Raw genomic sequence first — 17556 nt, forward strand, 5'->3', positions numbered from 1 at the left:
AGTCAATTTATCCATTTCCGGACTTACTTTGGACGAATAGTTTTTCACCCCCGAGAAGGGGTGAAACTCACCCCCAGGACAAGAGCACACTTCGGCACAATATCACTTTTTTTCTTTGACATGTTAGCTATGTGTGTGCCAAATTTCATGTCAATCTAAGCGGTTCTTTAAAATTTAGAGGTTTTGCGATATTTTACCGTTAAAGAACGGACTATAATGTACTCGATACGGTGACAACTGAAGTCTACTACTTAACTGAACAGTACATAAAGAGAAAACATTACCTGAAGAAAGACAGGACAAGGCACGAAACATTTTTGGAGTCATCAGTTGCCAAGAACAGGCGTTTTGAGTTTTTCCCTACCTGAATACTCTGAACAGTGTATTTTGTGGTAATCACTAACCCACAATTATTTTTTAAATTTACTGCCCTGCTAAATTCCACAACAGAAGCATAATAATAATCGGATTATGGTTTAAATAAACATTGAATACAATCTAAAACTCTTCAGTTGGGGAACAATTATTTTCTAAAAATCAAAAATGAATAACCATTTTCATTTATTTTTCTATATATAGGGTGAGGCAGATAACTGGTCTATTAGAAATATCTCGAGAACTAAAGGCACCGGAATCATGAAAATTGGAATGAAGGAGTTTTGAAGGATGATCTATTAGATGAAAATATTTTTATCTCTTTGCCAACTTCCGGTTATATCGGAAGTTGCTTATAACTTCGTTTTTTTTAAATAGGACACCCTGTATATTTTTACATTTTTGGATTCTCCTCAATATCTTCTTTCTTTAATATGAGGTTTTGTAATATTATACAGGGTATTTTAAGAGATATTTACGTTTTTTTATTAATTTCTTAGCAATATTCACACCCTGTAGAATTGTAATAGTTTGACATTAAAAACTCTGCTTACGTTCAAGTGATTTTTAATATAGTCTACTATTGTTAAGAATCATTAGTATGTATAGCTAATTTTGAAATTTTAGTATACAGGGTTGGTCGAAACTCGGAATGAATATTTTCTGAGTTTTCTTAAATGGAACACCCTGTATTGTAGTATTGTAATGAAATTATATTTCATGGTACTTTTTTATTTTATTAGTATTTACTATACCTAACTGCTTTAATTTGTGGGTTATTGGTGATTCAAGCTAAACATTAATTGCAAAAAAAAATAGGTAAAATTTTATTAGGTTGGCCGTGAAAATATTCAATTACAAATAATTTTTCAGAAATAAATACATATTAATCCAGACTGATCCTTAAAATTACCAATAATGGTTTAGCTATCAAAATACCTACGTAGTTAAGATTGTTGGTGCGATTAACAATTAAGAACAAATTAAAGCAGTTAGGTATAGGGAATGCTTAAGAAATAAAAAAGTACCATAAAATATCATTTGATTACAATACTAAAATACAGGGTGTTCCATTTAAGAAAACTCAGAAAATACTCATTCCGAGTTTCAACCAACCCTGTATACTAAAATTAAAAATTTAGCTATACTAATTATTCTTAACAATAGTAGACTATATTAAAAATCATTTGAACGTAAGTAGAGTTTTAGATGTCAAACTACTACAGTTCTATAGGGTATGAATGTTGTTATGAAATTAATAAAAAAACGTAATTATCTTTTAAAATACCCTGTATAACATTACCAAACCTCATATTTTAAGAAAGAAGACATCGAAGAGAGAATCCAAAAATGTAAAAATATGCAGGGTGTCCCATTAAAAAAAAACGAAGTTATAAGCAACTTCCGGTATAACCGGAAGTAACAAATAGATGAAAATATTTTCATTAAACAGATGACTCTTCAAAATCCCTTAATACAAATTTTCATGATTCTGTTGCCTTTAGCTCTTGAGATATTTCCCTTTAGGACCTTTCTTTGCCCTTATTATATTAGGACTATATAAGGCCCTTTATTTGCCTCACCCTGTATAAAAACGGGCAATTACAATCCTTTAATTTAGATTTCTTATCTCCTACCAATACAATGTTCAACTCTTCCTGAATGAGATCTATGCAAAGATCTTATACACATAGATTTGGCCAAATCCGAAAAATAGCGTAACGCGGAGCAGTTCGGGTCTATCTATCTCTCTCTACTGGCGCTTAGCTTTACTCCCACCTCTTGGTAGATACGCTCACACTCGCACGACAGACAAAGACAGCTAGACCACCATACTTGATATCGATGTTACACCCCGATGCATTGTTGAGCATATCCCTAGCCAGATCTATTCTTGACTTATCTCTAGATCTATGCCAGTTTATATCTTTCTATTTCATTATCTTTAAAGAATATCCTTTTTCTTCTTCAGTCTCTAGCTTGTTAAGCCAGTAATGTGGGCACTGCGCTACAGCAGCTACTTTTAGAGGGTGATAGGATGTCATTTTAAGTCATAATATTGAAGATGGTAGGTAGAGTTTAAATTAATAGGCTTTGATACTCTCAGAAATACATATTCTGTCTTGGAATTTCTTGTAGTAGGTACAATCCTATGCACTGCATGATTCAAACCATTGTTATACAATTATTCTAAACCACAAATAGAAAGGTTAACCAGTATATATTACAAAAACTATGTCTTTCCTAAATATGATTTAAAAATCGACTTATAAGCAAAAAAATTCCACATAAATATCATGGAAAGTAGTGAAATTTCAAACATTGTTTACATTTTTGGCTGCTTATTTATTTCGCCTACCGGACAACACTCACACTAAACTTTAAGAAATCGACTTCACTTATTTTTCCTGAGTTATAATATCTAGTTTATAATATATTATTATATCTATGGCAAATACCAAATATATTATTTATTACAGTCTTACTTTTTATTTATACTTATTATTTTTTTATATATTTTTTATATATTTTCTTTACACTTATTTTATGTTTTGTGTATTTTTAGAGGATAGATCCATCAAATGCTTATGTAGAGTATGGAAGACCAGGAAGTAGATCAGGCATCACCGACTCAGTTCCATTTACCCATTACGTCAACTATAAGGAACTCCAGAACCACATTAGGTATGATAAGGACTTAAATGTAAAAAGGTACATGGAAAAAACAGACTCGTGGATATGAAAGAAAATTTTTAATTTTATTTTTTATTTAAGTTATTGTGTACATATAAAATAATAAATTTTTGTATTATGATTAATTGTTACTATATTTGAAAATATATAAGTTTTTATTCCAGTTTATATTGTATTCTATATACTTAATATATTTATTTTTATTAGACGTTTATTGTTTGGTGGGTCTGTTGTTCTGTGAACCTTTTTTTAGAGAATTAATAACTCATATGAATCGTTCAGACATTGTAACTAACATTATCGTCATGGTCTTCAATTATTATATTTGCCATGATCATCTTGTACAGAAACTAAAACTAAAGCAGAAACCTAGACAAGAGTTACTCATTTCACATATTCTTATGTATATCTTCCGTGGTAGAATTGCATCGAAGTATACGTATAGGTTATTAATATTTGCCAAAGTTCTGAAGAAAGACGACATTTTAGGAAACAAAAAGTAAATATTAAAAAAATATAAAACTTTAAAATGTACACTCCGTTCTAAAGTCCGCTTTAACTATTTTCTGAACGACAAAATTACCTGAATAAATTCTTGTGTGACTGAAATTAGTATCTGTATATAGTTTTTATGCAGTTTTAATAACGTAATCATTCAAAAGAGCGTTATTTTTTTAAAATATGTTCAGGTCATACAGCAAGCGATACACCTCATTTTCGTGCGATTCTGTAGTCATTTAAAAATGACTTGTTTAATTTTCAACGGGACTGCAAAAAATGTGAACTACTACTAACATTTTGGTAGTCCTCAGTGTTTAGTCGTATACCAAAAACGTTTGGTATATTATTCTTATTTACTCTTTGTGGCTGAGGTAGGTACATATTACGATGTGTGATATGTATCATTAGGATGTATCATTACAAATGGGTATATTTTGTCCATACTTTTGTCCTAAAGTACTGTAATGCGTATTTAATTCATTTGCAATTTCTATTTCTTATGTTTTTAATTAAAAGTCTTAATTTGTTTTTATAATCGTTGTTCTACTAAGTTATTGGTGGGATCTTGAATTAGATCATCTAATTAGCTCATACAATCTATGTAATAAACCATTCTAAATGGGAAATAAGCCACAATTGAACTAAAAAAATGATTTTATTAACGTTTCGACATCCGATTTGGGCGTCGAAACGTTAATAAAATTATTTTTTTAGTTAAATTGTGGCTTATTTCCCATTTAAAATAGTTTATTACAAAAATGCCACAAGGAAATAGCTTCAGAACAACATTACAATCTATGTTTTTCATGTACAGAATTTAAAAGACCCTCTGTCATCCACTCATTCTAACCCTCGCACGTTTAAATTTTTATAATGTGAAACAGCGCTTACGGACAGGTCTCTTTATTTTTTCGCCTCCATATTCCTATATATTTATTGATAGCTGTCAAAAATATATGACGTCATCGAAATTTTGCTTAAATTAAAATGTATAGATTGTGGTACATTATTTGGATGGTAAATGTATTGATAATTTATCATAGGCGGATGACACACTGATAATATCGGCACTGATGAACCAAACAAAATTGTTAAAAGTTCGGAATTAGTCTAATCACAAAGAAAATATGCTTCTTTTCATGAGCATTTTTCAGTGCATCACAAATGATAGAAAAAAGTAAGTCCGTGATAATATACATTTTAGCGACATGAAATTTTAGTTAAATCAGTTGTCACATTTTATTTGCAATTTGGCAAAAAAAAACAAATCAATTGTGTTTATTGCATTTATAAAATGGTATTTTCTTTGATTTGTATAGTCATAAATTGTTCAGATTATATTCGTAGATATATTATATAATTCGCAAATTATTTTATTTTCAATTATGGCGCCATCTATTGACAACTAGAATAAATGTTATAAATGTCACCGACGAAATTAATCACCGACGAAATTAATCACCGACGTGCGTTTTTTTCTGTCACATACAATTTAATGCGTTAGAAAGAAATCGAAAAACTGTGTCGCACTGAAAGATCCTCATGAGAAAAAGCGTAAGATCATTATCACTAAGAACATAAATAAAAAATTAAGAACATACATAAAAGAATCTTAATTAGAACAAGTGTAAAAAAAACGAACTTAGGATACAATATAAGCCAAGCTTAGAATCACCCAGTGAAATAAAATAGATAAACAATAGTGAGATCCTGTATACTGAAATATCGATACATTTTTGGCATAGTAACGTAAGTCACCAAAACGATTTTGTAGAAAAAACATGTTTTTTCTTTTATGCGTTTCTTTTGCGGGTATGATTAAAACAATTCTGGACATACGTTTTTAAAATAGTTAAAAAAAAGGTTTAAAGTAATTCTAGGCTTACTACACTTTGGCTGTACCTTCTAAACAATAATAGCGTTAGTTTAATGGAAAAACATGATTTTCGCCAAAAATGTCACGTTACTTTGCCAAAAATGCATTGATATTATTAATTAGTATACAAAATCCAAACAACTTTTATGGTTTACTATTTATTAAATTTATTAAAATCGTTTAGAGAAAGTTATCAATATTAATTAAAACATGTCTGAATGATTATTATTTTATTAAACATAGTTTTTGTTCTTGTCTTTATATCTGTTTTGCACATTTCGTTTTGTAACTAACACACTGACTCAAACGCATGGCAGGAAAACACTTTATATGTCTATATTTACGATTAAATGATTTTTTATTTTTTTGAATGCCTATCCGTTTTCCAATTTTTGTCACTCAGTTACATTTATACAATAAATGGTAAGTTTTGATATACGGCAACACCGGAGTAGAAACGATGTATCTGCCATCATCGTCGGAAGAATGATGAAGGATAAAAGGAGGTGGAAGATGATCTTCCAGCTCCTAACATCAACCCATCGACTTAACAAGCACAGTAAGCATCAATTAAATAACTTGTGAGAAAGTTATTGATATTGAGAGTAATAAACATATAACTGAGACACAGATATACAGGCGTGGGCATATGTCATCTGGCAAAATTGCAAAAAAAGAATTATATATTTACAATAAATGTTCAACATTCATCTCAATACACTTCAAATATATGGATAACTCGACCTCGACTTGTAGCGGTTACGCTACTAATTAAATTATTTCAATTAAAATTGCATTAATAATATCCCTCAAGGAATTCCCCGTGATACGCCCGCAATCGATTCACAAACGACATTTCTCTACGCACGCGCGAAAACCTCGTTGGATTGAAGCCGAATTGATTTCTCGATTCGAACTTTAGTTGGTCAAACTCTATTAAAGTGGACACATTGAGATTAATTCTCATTGTTAATTGACGGATTTGGAACAGAAAATATGGGATAAGAATGAAACATATATAACTAAAAGGAAGGAACACTAGCCAAGTAAATTTTTATAATTGCTATTCAATCAGAACTAAATTTATCTTTGGGTTTTTCCACATAAAGAACTTACAGTACCGGTGTGCTGCTTGTTTCAAGTAAGTAATATATTGATATATTTCTCATTTCTTCGTTATAAAATCCAATTCATCATTGTAGTTAGGTATTTCGTTATGGATTAGTTTTAAAGTGGACACGCCGGACACTCCATTTTAATAAAGTTTGACCAACTAAAGTTCGAATCGAGAAATCAATTCGGCTTGCAATCGATTGCGGGCGTATCACAAGGAATTCCTTGAGGGATATTATTAATGCAATTTTAATTGAATTAGTTTAATTAGTAGCGTAACCGCTACAGACTGTTATCCAATAGTTCTTCGACGTTTTCAATCTTCGCTCAAAATTCTAGCTACCTTGGAGGCCACGGTTCGTTTTCACGTCTACCGATCCTTTCAAAAAAATGCTGGTTTAGCATAACCTAGCTTCGTAATCGCGATCCTGATAGTAAAACTGTTTCAATATAAACACAAGTTGTTATAAAGTAAACTACAACGGCATTTATTCATTTCGAGGTTGACTAGCATACTGACTTATGCCCAGCCAGCAGGGAGAGAGCGGTAAACTTCGCTCATGCGTCGTTGCCGAGGACGCCAGCTGACTTATGAATACCCCTCTGTAAATTTCCTATACGTTGAGGTTATCATTTGAGATTTTGACAATAAAATGTTCCTATACCAACAAGGTCCCTAGAAAAATTCGGATGCATCGAACCGAAATATTAACGAGACTGGAGACGGTTGTTTATTTTGTGTCAGCAGTTCTACACGAGCAAAGAAAATTAAACAAGGAATTTAACACATTTTATATTCACACAATCTGTAAGGATCAACTAACTTTTGAGAATGAACATACCAGTCCGTCGTGTTTAATTGGATTTTTAGATTTTGAGGATATGAAAATTTTAACTAAACATTTTGTCCATAAACACCCAAGTTTATGATGTCCTATCACATCTGACATTTGTTGCATATATCAATCGATACATACTGATGTTGTCATATCTTAAAATTTATCTATTATTTTTATCTTTATATTTTTTATTAAAGAATACTATTATGTACTAAAAAAGAAATTGAAGTGTCTTTAGGCCTACAAATATTTGTTTTTCTAATTCGCTTTTATTCAATTTTGAAAATTTATTCACTTCATAGGTTGTGAAATTAATTTTACTACATAACCAGCGTTTTATTACTAGCTAATCAAAGAGTTAGATACAATACGTTTAGATTTGGATTAGATATAGCCCACTGAAGGAAGCTCTAAAATCGGCAGCCTTGCTTATTCCATTATCGCGATGAGGATTATAATGACGGCGGAGGACGGAGTGTTGAAATCGGCGCAAATCAGGTGCATTAGGTAGGAACAGTGTTGCCATGTATAGGGTATATATCTAATTTAAAACTAAACAGTCTGTATTTTACAAAACAACAGTACCTGTCGCAAATTTTGAAAATGTCTATGTCTGCAATATGTATGTAACACACCTTGTTTTGTCCTGTTAGCCGCAATAAAGACACCCTATCTGATAGTCAGATAGTGCAGATGCGTCTTCAGGTGCAACAGCAAAGATTAAAGGTGGAGGAGGAAAGGTATGCACCTTTAAGAATTACCGTTTGTTTTTTTATTTTTGTCGTTTTCTTACTTTATTCTAACACACGCAAGCTACTTGTGGGCGTTTAATGTTTTAAAAAATAAATACACTGCTTAAAGGAAAATAACAGAAAGTTTGCAAAAAAAATGTTGAGATATTAAAATCAGTTAATTTGACTAACATTGTTGATTCATAATTAATAGATATATGTATTGGATAGTATTGTAGATATTTGGTATGGAGTTGTAAGGCTATGTAACAGTCTTTATTTACTGAGATCTATAGATTTTTGTGCCTAATCGTTTTGTATTTTGTGTAATGTGAGTAGATATTCTATACCATTCCTGGTGCAAAGTAGGGTGGGTAAAACCGGTTCCGGTCAAGCTCACGTGAACGACCTTAACAGTGACCTTCAAATGACCTTAACCGTGACCGGAACCGGTTTCTCCCACCCTACTTTGCACCAGGAATGGTATAGAATATCTACTAGTGTGAGTTACTATGTAAGGTTAATCTAATTGTAGTGTGAAATTACACGTTATACTCTAAACGTTTCGTAGATCTTAACCAAAAATTGTTTGCTTTATTTATACAGCTTGCCTAGTGATTATTTTGGTATTGTTCTGAACCTATTTTCTTGTGGCAATTTACTGTTTTTATTGCAATTTACTGTTTTTATTGGGAATAAACCACAATTTTACTTTAAAATAAGTTTATTTGACGTTTAGATTTCTATGCCAGAAATCGTTTTTAAAATAAAAAAAACATTAATAGATTAAAAAAAATATGTTTTTGTTATTTGGTAAAAATTATTCTAATAATTTAATTTTATCTAACTCATTCAACTTCAACTCAAGAATACCGATCAAAAAAATCATGTGCATATGATTTGTCTTTAAAAAGACAACCACATCCAATGATGGCAGTGAAATACTTCTGTTAGTGATCACATAGTAGATCATGAGGAATAAACCTCATATTATCCCGACATGGTAAGTATTAGATCTTATATTTAGTTTACTTTCAAGATTAACACCAAACACCAGGGCAGTCAATGAGGGTATTTGGCCCCGAATTCCATCCTACTACATCGATTTACTTGATATTTTCACAGTAAGTAGGGAATAACTCAAGAAACAAAGTCTACCCTATGCTGATGTGCGCTTTTATCTTGGGGATGGTTCCCACCCCTTCTCGGGGGTGAAAAATGTTTTGTTTAAAATAGCCACGGAAAAAGCTAGAGAACCTAATTTTAAGCAAAAACTGTTCTATGATTATTTTTTGAAAACTCAATACTTTTTGAGTTATTCGTGGTTGAAAATTGGCCATTTTCATTGAAAAATGACACCTTTTCGGACGGATTTTTGCGAATACCTTAAAAACTATGCATCTAACAAAAAAACTATATAAAATACTTCTGTAGGTTATAAAAAAACAATGAGATTCGTTCCTTCATAAATCTTCTAGGTAAAATACAAAGAGGGATATGGTAGGTAAGAAGAGTTTGTTTTTTTGCTGCATGCTCAAATCGGTGTATTCAACTTGAAATAACAGGGAAACTGTCAATTTTAGGTTTATGATGATACTAATAACTTTTGTAGTGCTTGAAAATACCTTTAAAATGAGCAATACTAATTGTCGATTCCGTGCAAACTAAGCGAGATATTCTGCAAAAAAGTTAATGACTAATGTGTTTTAAGAAGAAATAAGTATATTTAAGCCCTCATCCATCAGAATTTAAATACATCGTTTTCCTTCTACAATACTTTTTATTATAGTATTATTTCTATGTTCAAAAGTTGGGCTGGATTAAAATGAATGATTTTTGAAAAAAATAAGATCAAATTATAGAGCGCATTTTTAAATTTTCTTAAAAATCTTCTTTTTTCTCCATGTAACTCGAAAAAGATAAGAGATACGAAAAAAAGATACCACACAAAAATGTAGGGCTTTTTCAGATAAAAATTTCCTTTTTATTTTTCATCACTGTATCTCTTATCATTTTCAAGTTACATGGAGAAAAAGGAAGATTTTCAAGAATATTTAAAAATGCGCTCTATAATTTGATCTTTTTTTTTTCAAAAACCATTCATTTTAAACCCGTCCAACTTTTTGAACATAGAAATAACACTATAGTAAAAGGTATTGTAGAAGGAAAACCATGCATTTACATTTTAGTGGATGGGGGATTAAAATTACTTCTCATTTTTTCTTAAAATACATTAGTTATCAATTTTTTTTGCAGCATATCTCGCTTAGTTTAAATGTAATGGACCTTTAGTATAGCTCATTTTAAAGATCTTTTCAAGCGCTACAAAAGGTGTTAGTAGCATTATACACCTAAAATCGACCGTTTCTCTGTTATTTCAAGTTGAATACACCAATTTGAGAATGTACTAAAAAAACTAACTATTTTCACCTACCATATTTCTTTTTTTATTATAACTAGAAGATTTATGAAGGCAAGTATCTCTTTGTTTTTTTATAACCTACAAAAATGTATAATATAGTTTTTTTAGTTAGATGCACAGTTTTTAAGGTATTCGCAAAACACCGTTCGAAAAGGTATTATGTTTCAATGAAAATGGCTAATTTTCAACCACGAATATCTCAAAAAGTATGGAGTTTTCAAAAAAAAAATTATAAAACAGTTTTTGCTTAGAATTAGGTTCTCTAGCGAATTCCGTGGTAATTTTAACCAAAAAATTTTCCACCCCTAAGAAGGGGTGGGAACCACCCCCAAGATAAAAGCACACATCGGCATAGGGTAGACTTTGACTTAGGAGATAAGTAGAGATGTAGTAGTAGAGATAAGTAGTAATGCAGTAGGATAGAATTCGGAGGTAATACCCTATTCTTGCTCCCATTCACTGGCGTAAATGTTTTATCACACATTACTTTTACGTTGGGCGCCAATGTATAATTTACTGACCACGCGGGTTGTACCATTTTGAAATCCACGATTGACTTAGGATCGTGAGGAGGTCAATCTTAGTTAAATTATCTCCTTTTCAGCACTACAAAGATAATCATGGATATCCTTACCACCCTGTCTAGCTCTTCTCAGAGGTAATTCAGCTGATCACTAAGACAAACAATGGTAGCAAGAACGATCACAAAGGAGATCGAAGCATAACACAAAAATTTAAGCAAACCTTTTATTAAATAAATAGGTATACTTGTCTCTATGCTATAGCAAGTCCTGTACAAGGTGGCTGAAGGTCTAAAAAATGACCGAAGGCCTAAATATTAATGAAAAATGTACTAATGAAACACTTAACATGCTATGCTATTTTCGATGTAGAGTTGCTGGATGGAAAGTGGACGATATTACTGCAATATCATGTCTCCTATACTAAAATCAAAATAAAGATGCACTAGAAATAAACAAACCAATACACTTTGAATGTTACCCGAAGCATTCCCAAATCATGATTTACAATGTATACACATTGTAAATCATGATTTGGGTGCTCTTTGTAACATTCAGCGTGTCTTAGTTTGTTTATTTCTAGTGCATCTTTATTTTGATTTTAGTATAGTTATTTATTAAAAAAAAATTTCATGAGGAAAAAATTTCCTGTAGTTGGCTGTATACCATTTATTACAAAAAACCATGAAATCCTTTATAAAAGGTATATTTGTTAAAATCCCTATACAGGGCTACATCATAAAACAAACAGAACTAGTTTTCAATCGGTTGACCGATCATTATCAGTGTTTCCTAAAATGTGTATAACCTGATAAATGATGCAAAGTATTTAAAATTTTGACTATGATTTTAAAAAGTTATAGGTTATACTCACTTGTAAAAATATTAGGGTAAAAACCCTTTAAAATTAATCCGTCATAGGAACATATAAAAATGATGTGACTTTACACATGGATGTATAAAATATCCAATGTTTCACGCTCGAGGTACCATTGAGCTAAATTTGACTTGTTCACATCATGGCTGTGTAGAAGCAAGTGACTTTGATAGCGGAAATCCTGAATGGTGACATGACAGAAATGACAGTTCCACAGGAAGTTAAAATTTCCCTGTTGGCTTTGTGATATTTATTGTAAAGTTTATTGAATTATTAACAATAAAAACAGACCGTTTGTCGAACCCTTAGAGTTCTGATTGGGTAGCCTGCAGGGATCTTGGGAAATGGTCGCATGAATCTGAGCTTGTCTTATACATCCCTCCCTGATTTTGAGACATTTCTACATCTGTGTCTCCCCCATTGTGATCTTTTATGGTACTTCCACATACTACGGCAACTTCCAACCATTCGAATAAAATCGATAACTTGATATCAACATAAAATTGCTTTTCTAAGCTCTAGATGTCCACATAAGAGGGCTTGACTAGTCCACGTTTATTAAGTTTTCGTTCTAACGTATAATGTGGTTTGCCTATCTCTTTCATTACAAATATTCCAACTTTTACATCAAGTTCATTTTTATTTTAACAGATTATTTACCATAGTGGGAGCGACTGTTTTTATTGTTAATAATTCAACAAACTTTACAATAAATATCACAAAACCAACAGGGAAATTTTAACTTCCTGTGGAACTGTCATTTCTGTCATGTCACCATTCAGAATTTCCGCTATCAAAGTCACTTGCTTCTACACAGCCATGATGTGAACAAGTCAAATTTAGCTCAATGGTACCTCGAGCGTGAAACATTGGATATTTTATACATCCATGTGTAAAGTCACATCATTTTTATATGTTCCTATGACGGATTAATTTTAAAGGGTTTTTACCCTAATATTTTTACTTTGGTGGTTAGCATGTTTGATTCAAGTGAGTATAAAATCATAGTCAAAATTTTAAATACTTTACATCATTTTATCAGGTTATAAACATTTTAGGAAACACTGATGATGATCGGTCAACTGATTGAAAACTAGTTCTGTTTGTTTTATGATGTAACCCTGTATAGGGATTTTAACAAAGATACCTTTTATAAAGGATTGCCTGGGTTTTAGTTATTTATTAGATGGTGGAGCCTGGTGACTGTATTTCCATCATTGGCTTTATATTCCCTTGAGCGATAAACTATTGTAGATGAGTTGTTTAGTCACATCGGTATCAAAATGGAATAGCATAGTTCACAGCAGTTATTACTGTTCCTTTTTTTTTAACAATCAATGTTAATAACATCTTCTAGATAGCACATACCAGTCGCCATAAACTCTCCAGCCGACCGGTTGGTCTTGGACTTTTTTCGGTATGTCTTTGCCGCTTTTTCTCCACTGCTTTGACTGTTTTATAGTCTCAGGTGTTTAGAAATTCATCTATATTTTATTAACAGACCCGTATCGGCGGAAAAAAGCATTCCGATTTCATTTAGTCCAAAATATTCATTGAATCCGACACATGGGTCTGTTTTTGACAAAACCGAATGCAATTGATTCGATTATTACATTCATAGATTCTGGCCAATAGAAAGCTACAAAAATAAAAATGTTTACTACTATTAGTAGTAAAAGGGCTACTTCCCTTCGGGTCGTGAAATTAAAAAGGTCAAAGTGTCACTCGGGATACAAATCGATAATTTTAGAGCTCTCTTGTAATTACTACTGAACATTCCACAAGAAAACGGTTTCAGAACTTTGTCAAATTATTGATTTAAATCAACACATTTGAAAGTTTACTTAAGGTCCTTATTTTAAACGTATGAAATAGTTATCCAGTTCACTATGGTGTACGACATTAAAATTCTGTCGTGAGAACTAATATGTGTATTTATTTTTTAAATCGCTTTTGCATGCTTCTGTTTTTGTTTATATTATTACGATGGTCTCAAAATAATTAAAGTTTATTTAAAAAAAAGTATAATTAGCAAGTTTGCATGTTTTGCTTTGTTTCTAATCATCTCTTAAAATAAACTAGGTATATGTGTTTATTTAAGGGTTGATCTACTTTTATTGCGGGGTCTCCTGAAATATTCTGAAAGCTCTATAGATTATATTTTATACAAAATTTGAAGTCTGATAATTTAACTTCAAGTTAACAGTCGTGTGTGAAAAAGTGTTTTTATTTAATATGTTAAATTATTTTAAAATATGTACCGTCACACAGTGGTGCCAAATGCTGAAAACGTGGTCATGAGGCGAAAAAAAAGATCCTGTCTAGGGATTTTCATGTTTACAGTTGTTTTTTCATACTATCGTAGAGTCCTAATACGCAGGTATAAGGATCAGACTGAATGTATTCTGGTTCTTAGCTCAGAAACAAGTGAGCCATGTCCGGGGTTATTTTGGCCGGCAGAGAAAGTGAAAAAGAATGCGTATATTGAAAACGCTGTAAAACGTTTTGTAGTTTATCAATTTTATCGCTGTAAAGCACATTCTTCTTTTCTAAGTATGTAGTAATGTAAGATGTAAGTTAACTTAAGATTTAGTAACAATAAATGCCTTAAATTTGTTAATGGATAAATAGTGAACAAATACTTGAAATAATCAAAACTTTGGAAAGATACATTCAAAAAGTACAAAAATCTGCATGATTCTGCGACTAAAGTTTATTAATCTTAAAAGTTATAGTAAGAAGATACATAATCGCTTTGGTTTAGCTGCCTATGCATTGCTGGCAGTTGTTTGAATACAAAAGTGGGAAATGACGCATATTACATGATTCTGACGATTGTTGAGTATACAGAGTCGGTATTTTTTTATCGATGGTATGGGTCTTTAATAAGAGCAACAAAGAGACATGCATTTATTATACACTTAAAACGGGTTAGAAGATATTGGGCGGCCGAAGTAGCCGAAGATTGGGCGTTGTAGGTATGGCTTTGTCAGACAGCGTTGCCGAATTTGGAAATTATCAAAAGAAAATATTAAAGTAGAAAAAATAATATAGTTAACTTTTTGTAAACAGATAGATATAATAAACAAATTATTTAAAAATAACAAAATATTGTTTTCACCCATTTTAAAAAAATGTGAAAACGTTGAATTATAATAATTCAACGTTTATTTTTTTACTTATATTTTTCTTTTAAATAATTTGTTTAGTAGATGTACTTATTTGTTCACAAAAAATAATATAGGTACAGTAATGAGTGCGCTATTAAGAACCGGCAAAATAACGCAAAAGATGGAAAGCATAATACGTTGTGCAATAAAAAGAGATGAAACTAATAGAGATGTAAAATTATCGATAGGAACCTATAAATTTACATAACATTACATAGTTTCGCACCTTTAGACATATCTGAGGAGTATAACAAATCTAACCGTGACAGCAGAATTTTATAAAATTCTAAATGTTTTCTGTCACAGACGTCTAAAGGAGGGAAACTATGTAGGTACCTGATGTAATGTAAACTTATAGGTTCCTATCGATAATTTTACACATCTACTAGTTTCATCTCTTTTTATTTCACAACGTATTAAGTTTTCCATCTTTTGCGTTATTTTGCCGGTTATTAGCGCGCTCATCACTGTATTATTTTTTTTTCTACTTTGATGGATAATTAGATACGCATGTCTGTCTCTCTCAGAGACTTTGTAAACACAACTTTTCAGTCATTAGATAAGACAGGACAAATGAGCTGTCGAATGAAAGTTCATTACCCAACGATCTTATTAAGGTGAGAAATTTGATCTTGCACTTCCAGTTTTAGAGTTGAAACTTGAAGTACTATTTTAAAGTCGCCCAATAAATATTATAAACGACTTATTATTGGACGCGCTTTAGCAAGACGAAAACCATTATATTTTTCCGGCTTTGTGCAAGTCTGTCCGTCCGTCTGTCTATCGAATATAACTCCTACTTTATTAAAACACTCAACTCCGGTAGCAAGATAATATAGCAGGAGACCTGAAAGCTACGGGCGTGGAGAACTGGACAGAGATTGTCCAAGACAGAGAAGAGTGAAGGCATGCTGTCGAGTGGGCTAAAACCCACGAAGGGTTGTAACGCCACGTAGTACGTAGTAAGTATGAGGTGTCGAATTAAGGATGGTATTAAAGCTGAGAAATTGGACTTCACACTTCCGGTTGCAGAGTTGAAACTGAAAGTAGTGTTTTAAAGCCGCCGAAATAGTACAAGCGACATATTACTCGATGCGCTTTAGCAATACGAAGACAAGGTATCAAATTAGATCTTATAACCCAAAGATGGTATCAGTTGCAACCGGAAGTACTGTTTTAAAATCACCGAAATAGTACAATACATTTGTTTTCGTCTTGCTAAAGCATGTTAAATAATACATTGCTTGTATTAATTCGGCGTCATTAAAACCGTACTCCCGGTTGTAACTCTATAAACGGAAGTCCGAGGTCAAATTTCTTACTTCTAATGCCATCTTTGGGTTATAAGCTCTCATTCGACACATCATTTGTCATTCTATTTTTTTGTCGGACGGACTGACTTGACTAATACCGGAAGCATCTTGCTACGGCGCGTCGAATAATAAATCGCTTGTACTATTTCGACGACTTTAAAATAGTACTTTTGCGATCAAGTTTCTCACTTTAATAACATCCTTGGGTTAAGAGCTTTCACTCTTACACCTCATTTGTCCTTCTGTCTGATCTTATGACGGAAAAGTTGTGTTTACAAAGTCTCTGGGACAGAAAAACTTGCATAATTAAAGTAGAAAACATATTATATTAATGTTTGTTAACAAATAGTGTAGGTACTAACCAAATTATTTAAAAGAAAAAACTAATAAAAAAATAAACGTTGAAATATAATTCAACGTTTTCACATTTTTTAAAATTGGCGAAAACAATATTTTTTTACTTAAGTTTTTTTTCTTTTAAATAATTTGTTTATTATATCTGTTTACAAAAAGTTAAATACATTATTTTTTCTATTTTAATATTTTCTTTTGATAATTTCCAACTTTGGCAACACTGTCTGACAAAGCCATTACCTACGACCCGAAATTTTTTGGTGACCCTTCCCAGTTCCGCCACGTTCGACCGTCCCACATCTTCTAACCCGTTTTAAATGTATAATAAATACATGTCTCTTTGTTGCTCTTATTAAATGCGCATACCATCGATAAGAAAATACCGACTCTGTATATGGGCGATTGTGTATATGTAATAGGTTCCGAATATTGTACTTCATAAAACAAATGTATCGGTAATCAGCAGTTTCAAAAGTCCCTTATAATAAAAATTTTTAAACAAATATGCGTTTAAAATAAAATTTTCGAATTTCTTTCGGCCATATTGGATCCGCCATTTTGTTTTAAAAAAAAAGTAATTTTAGATTTGTAATCAGCGATCTCAAACTACCAAACTTGATTAAACATTTTCCTTTTTGATTGATATTTTCATTTTCTTTCCGCCATGTTGGATTTGCCATTTTGTTTTTCAGAAAAAATTATGTCAGATTCGTAATCAGCAATGCCAAAAATTCTTAAGAACGTAAGTAATTCCGAAGTGTATAACCAAT

General features: G+C 31.6%; 1 protein-coding gene across 7 annotated transcripts in view; it reads left to right on the forward strand.

The window, feature by feature from the left end:
- The window catches only part of LOC114337868 (partitioning defective 3 homolog B), a 295752-nt gene that overhangs the window by 268384 nt on the left and 9812 nt on the right, over nucleotides 1-17556 (forward strand). For 6 of the 7 annotated variants that reach the window (XM_028288425.2, XM_050642574.1, XM_050642576.1 and 3 more), the window contains 2 exons: nucleotides 2942-3060; nucleotides 8052-8138. In XM_028288425.2, coding sequence (XP_028144226.1) covers nucleotides 2942-3060; nucleotides 8052-8138 — 206 coding nt within the window. The remainder of the gene's footprint in view (nucleotides 1-2941; nucleotides 3061-8051; nucleotides 8139-17556) is intronic. The other variant, XM_050642575.1, reaches the window with a different exon arrangement.

The sequence above is a fragment of the Diabrotica virgifera genome, chromosome 2 (assembly GCF_917563875.1).
Source record: "Diabrotica virgifera virgifera chromosome 2, PGI_DIABVI_V3a".
Taxonomy (NCBI): domain Eukaryota; kingdom Metazoa; phylum Arthropoda; class Insecta; order Coleoptera; family Chrysomelidae; genus Diabrotica; species Diabrotica virgifera.